This window comes from Notothenia coriiceps, unplaced genomic scaffold, assembly GCF_000735185.1.
Source record: "Notothenia coriiceps isolate Sejong01 unplaced genomic scaffold, NC01 NC01_scaffold00002820, whole genome shotgun sequence".
Lineage (NCBI taxonomy): Eukaryota > Metazoa > Chordata > Actinopteri > Perciformes > Nototheniidae > Notothenia > Notothenia coriiceps.
The window spans coordinates 210,944-214,950 of NW_011335521.1; the positions used below are offsets into that span (position 1 = coordinate 210,944).

A 4,007-nucleotide genomic window follows, 5' to 3' on the forward strand; every position below is an offset into this window, starting at 1 on the left:
ATTGCATTGTGGTTCCGTCGCTTTGCTTTGCTCGCTTCAAAAGTAGAGCAATGTACGTGATCGGATCGGGACATCTCTAGTTGCCATGCCAGTACTTGAGTAATTTAACTTATCTCAATAAGCATTATGACTGTTAAATGCTTACACTTTTCAAATGTAATGAAAAACGTACCAAACCATGACCCGCAAAAAAGAAATACTTACCAAACCGTTAATTGTGCGTAGCGTTACACCCCTAACTTTCATGTATCTATTGAGTTCTTGTGTCCTTTGATGCAATGATTTTCTACCTGTAGGGCCTGGACGATCTGGATCTGGATAATTTTGACCTGGAAGACATCGACACCTCGGACATCAACCTGGACGAGGATTTGAGTGATTAGGAAAGAGGAATGGTCCAAACTTTATTTTTAATTCCTTCTCTCAGTGACCAAAGAACTCAAAGGGTTAAACGAGACCATAACAAGTGAGCGGCAGACTAACATGCCTTTAACCTTAAATAACAAGCATTGTGAACTGATATAGTGTAAGATGTTCTGCTTTCGGTAAAATTGTGGAACTCTAGGACTACATTTTTTAAGTATAACATCTCCAAGAACGCTGGTTTAACCTCAAATTAGGTGTGAGACCAAACCTAAGGAGTGTGCTAATCATGAAAAATGTGTAAGGGACTCAAATGGGAATTAGGGATAAGGGATGCATTGTCGCCGGTTAAAAATATCCAGCGCAGTCTGTTGATCTTTTTTACACTACACATTTTTCTATTTAAACAATACTGCAATAATCATGACAGCGTCTCAAAACACATATTTACGTATCATTGGTTTTTGAAATTTGCACCAGCATTAAAAGTAATAAATGTTACACGCTGTACTTCTTCTGCATACCTCAGGACACTTCTGTGGATCAGGGTGTTATCCAAGCCATCGAGGAAGTTTAAATACTGCCTTCATTCTTGAAGTAAAACTAAGTGTGGGTATTCAGAGCGTTATTTTTAGATTTATGTGTAATTTTGTAAATGGTTAAAAAGTATGCAATTTTGACAAATCCCCCATTTGGTTATATTCAGTGTGTTTATTACCTCTTGGTTCATGTTTACTTCTCACACCTTGTATCCACACGTACTGCTGCTGTTAGTTGATCAGATAAACTCCTAGAGATCTACAGTATGTTTGTTATAAGTGCCTTACATGTGTACTTTTTTAGAGGGTATTCTCACATTTTCTGTTTTTTTAAAAGATGGATGGTACTGTGTATGTATAGTTGACATTCGAATAAATAAGCTTCAATCAATAAAGTCTGCCGTCATCATTTAAGTTACTTAACCCTTAGATGCCCGAGTGACTGGACCCTACACTCTTCCATAAGTGGGTCAAAAAGGACCCGTATTAGAATGTGTTTTTATGCCATTTTGGTTAAAAATCACTTGTATATATATATATTATATTTTGGTTCACACTAGAAATATTTTGTATTTAATTTTTCACTATTTATAATTTTAGACTTTTACATTTTGAACACATTGATGCAAAGATCTCCGCTATTCTGAGACTCTCACAGTATTCCAGTCCCTTTTCAAAACTCATCTCTTCTCGTCTGTCTACTCATAGCCCACACCCCATCAATCCATGCTGGTTGATCAAGTTTGATAGTCCTATACCCCCCCCCACCTTCCTTATTTGGTTTAAGCATTTTGGAGTCCTTGAAAAGCCTAAAAATAATCTTCCTGAGAGGTGTCATGTGTGATGTAGTCTGTGTGGGTCCACAGTGAATGTATTCCTGACAGCAACGGGTGATAAGAATCAAAGTTCCCATAGGAAATGCATGCGGGTCATTTTTTTGAACCCACTTATGGAAGCTTGGGGTAGAATACAAAAACTTAAATTTCTTAAAATGTAAATTTATCATTTGAATTGATGGCATGATATCCAAACATGTTTGGGCGAATAGCGGAATATGAAATGATAAAAAAAATGTAATTACAAAGACAATTCAAGAAAACCACCGGGTCAAAAAGAACGCCACTTATCCTCTAAGGGGAAATATTATGCTTTTTGGGGTTTCCCCCCTTTCCTGTGAAGTGTTGGTCTGGTAACACTCACCGCTTCTATTGGCTAGTGCTACAACCATCTCTACGGTTGACCAATCAGAAGCAGACTGGGCTCTGGTTTCAGACAGAGGGTGAAAAGAGGTGCTGCAGCACAGGCAGTATGAGGAACAATAAAATAAAGAGCTTTTTTGTTTTTTTTGTCTATTTTTGTTTGTATTTTTTTTTTTTCAGTTTGTACTGTTTTTTTGTTTTTCTTTTTTTTTTTTTTTTTTTTAGCATTTTTTTTTGTTATTTGTTTTTTTTTTGAACTTCTAGAGCATGGAGGAATGTCGAGAGTAAGACACTGATATGAACCTGAGAATAATGGAACCACTTAGTACAAAGATCTTTAGTTTTTATTTACATCATTTTGACTCACCGAAACATTTCTTTCCATGTTAAATGACTAACTGCATCTTCATCAGTTTCAAAGCTAAGTCTTTAAGTCAAGGATCACATACTCCACTTCCCCACCACTTCAACCCCAACACTGAAAGCTGTGTTTGACTACGAAGATGCCATTTTCACGTGTCATCCCTCCGTCATGGTACCATCTCGTCATGAGGATGAATTTGTATATTTTCTATCTATCATAGTGGTCCAGTCCAGGCGCTGGCGCTCTTGGCAGGCCCCTGTTTCAATGAGCCTGCAGGGCCAGTTCGATGTAGCCCGACCTCTGAGACTGGCCTCTGGGTCATAAATCATGCAAGCACAAGGGTCCAGAGGTCAGCCGAGAGACGGAGAGAAAGTCAGGCCAAATACCTTTGAGCCTAAGTGTAACAGTAAGAGGTATAGCAACGAGTCCCTCTCTGAATAAACGACTAACTTTGTGATGAATAAATATAAGCAGCGGCTCGCCCCCCCAGTGGGGCGCCAAATAATTAGCAAAACGTGATTTGTGTGGAAAACATTTTTATTATTAAGATTAATTTAACCTCCTTCCTTTCTCAAAAGATCCTCCTTAGCAACGGTCATTAAGTCCTTGACAGCGGTCTGTTTCTAATGGATTAAACAACGTGTCACATGTTCTGAATCATGACCAATCAGAACTTTATTTGGCCACGCCTATCGTTTATGGTTGAATGTGGGGCCGCGAACATTTTTTAGATTTCTTAAGTGGGCTCCGAGTTGGAAAAAAGGTTGGGAACCTGCAATTAAAGTTTAAAGCTATTCTTCAGTATTAAAACCCCCCCTTTTAAAATCACATTGATAATGGAATTAGTGGGCAAATAAAATGAACGGTCAAGCGTGACTAAAGGAGAGGCGTTGCCGTGACAGCGACTTGAAGCGGACTTGTCTCCCTGCTGCTAAACCCTTCCATTAAATGGCTGTCATTCCCAATTCCACCCCCCCCCCCCTCCCCTCTGCTTTCAAGGCAGAGGGGCCATGGGCTCTAATAAGAGCTGATGTGTCCGGGGGTTGGCCCCGCAGTTCCCACGCCGGAGCAAACCCAAACCCTCTCGCGGAGGAAACTTAAGATGAGACGGCCCTTCACTCCGACCTCTCGAGCTTACACTGACTCCTGATTTACTCGGATGATCTGAGGGACACGATTAATGTGCCCGGGTCATTTCGGATCAAATGGCAACAACATAACCTGCAATCTTAAAGTAAAACACTCAAATCCAGCACCAGACACTTTTTTTTTTTACGCTGCTAATGGACAGTCTACACTTATAAGCTTTTGAATTTTCTTTGAATTTAATGTACTTCTCAAAGATAGGTGAGCTGGATCAACACAGGCTCACTATTTGGCAAATGACTAAGCTTATGTTGGCTATTAGTGAGATCCCTCAGTGAGCACAATACCAAAAAGGATGCTGGGCTGCTGAAGAACACAAAGTAAGCTAGGTAGACAATTTATAAGGCTAGTCATCTTGCCAAATAGTGAGCCCAGCAGTTTATCTTTGTAGGCTAC

The 4,007-nt window shown here is 39.7% G+C and overlaps 1 protein-coding gene across 1 annotated transcript in view; it reads left to right on the forward strand.

The window, feature by feature from the left end:
- The window catches only part of LOC104940879 (protein FAM124B-like), a 7,354-nt gene extending 6,971 nt beyond the window's left edge, over positions 1-383 (forward strand). The window contains exon 8 of the mRNA XM_010765886.1: positions 297-383. Within this exon, the coding sequence (XP_010764188.1) occupies positions 297-383 (87 nt within the window). The remainder of the gene's footprint in view (positions 1-296) is intronic.
- Positions 384-4,007: the final 3,624 nt, after the last annotated feature.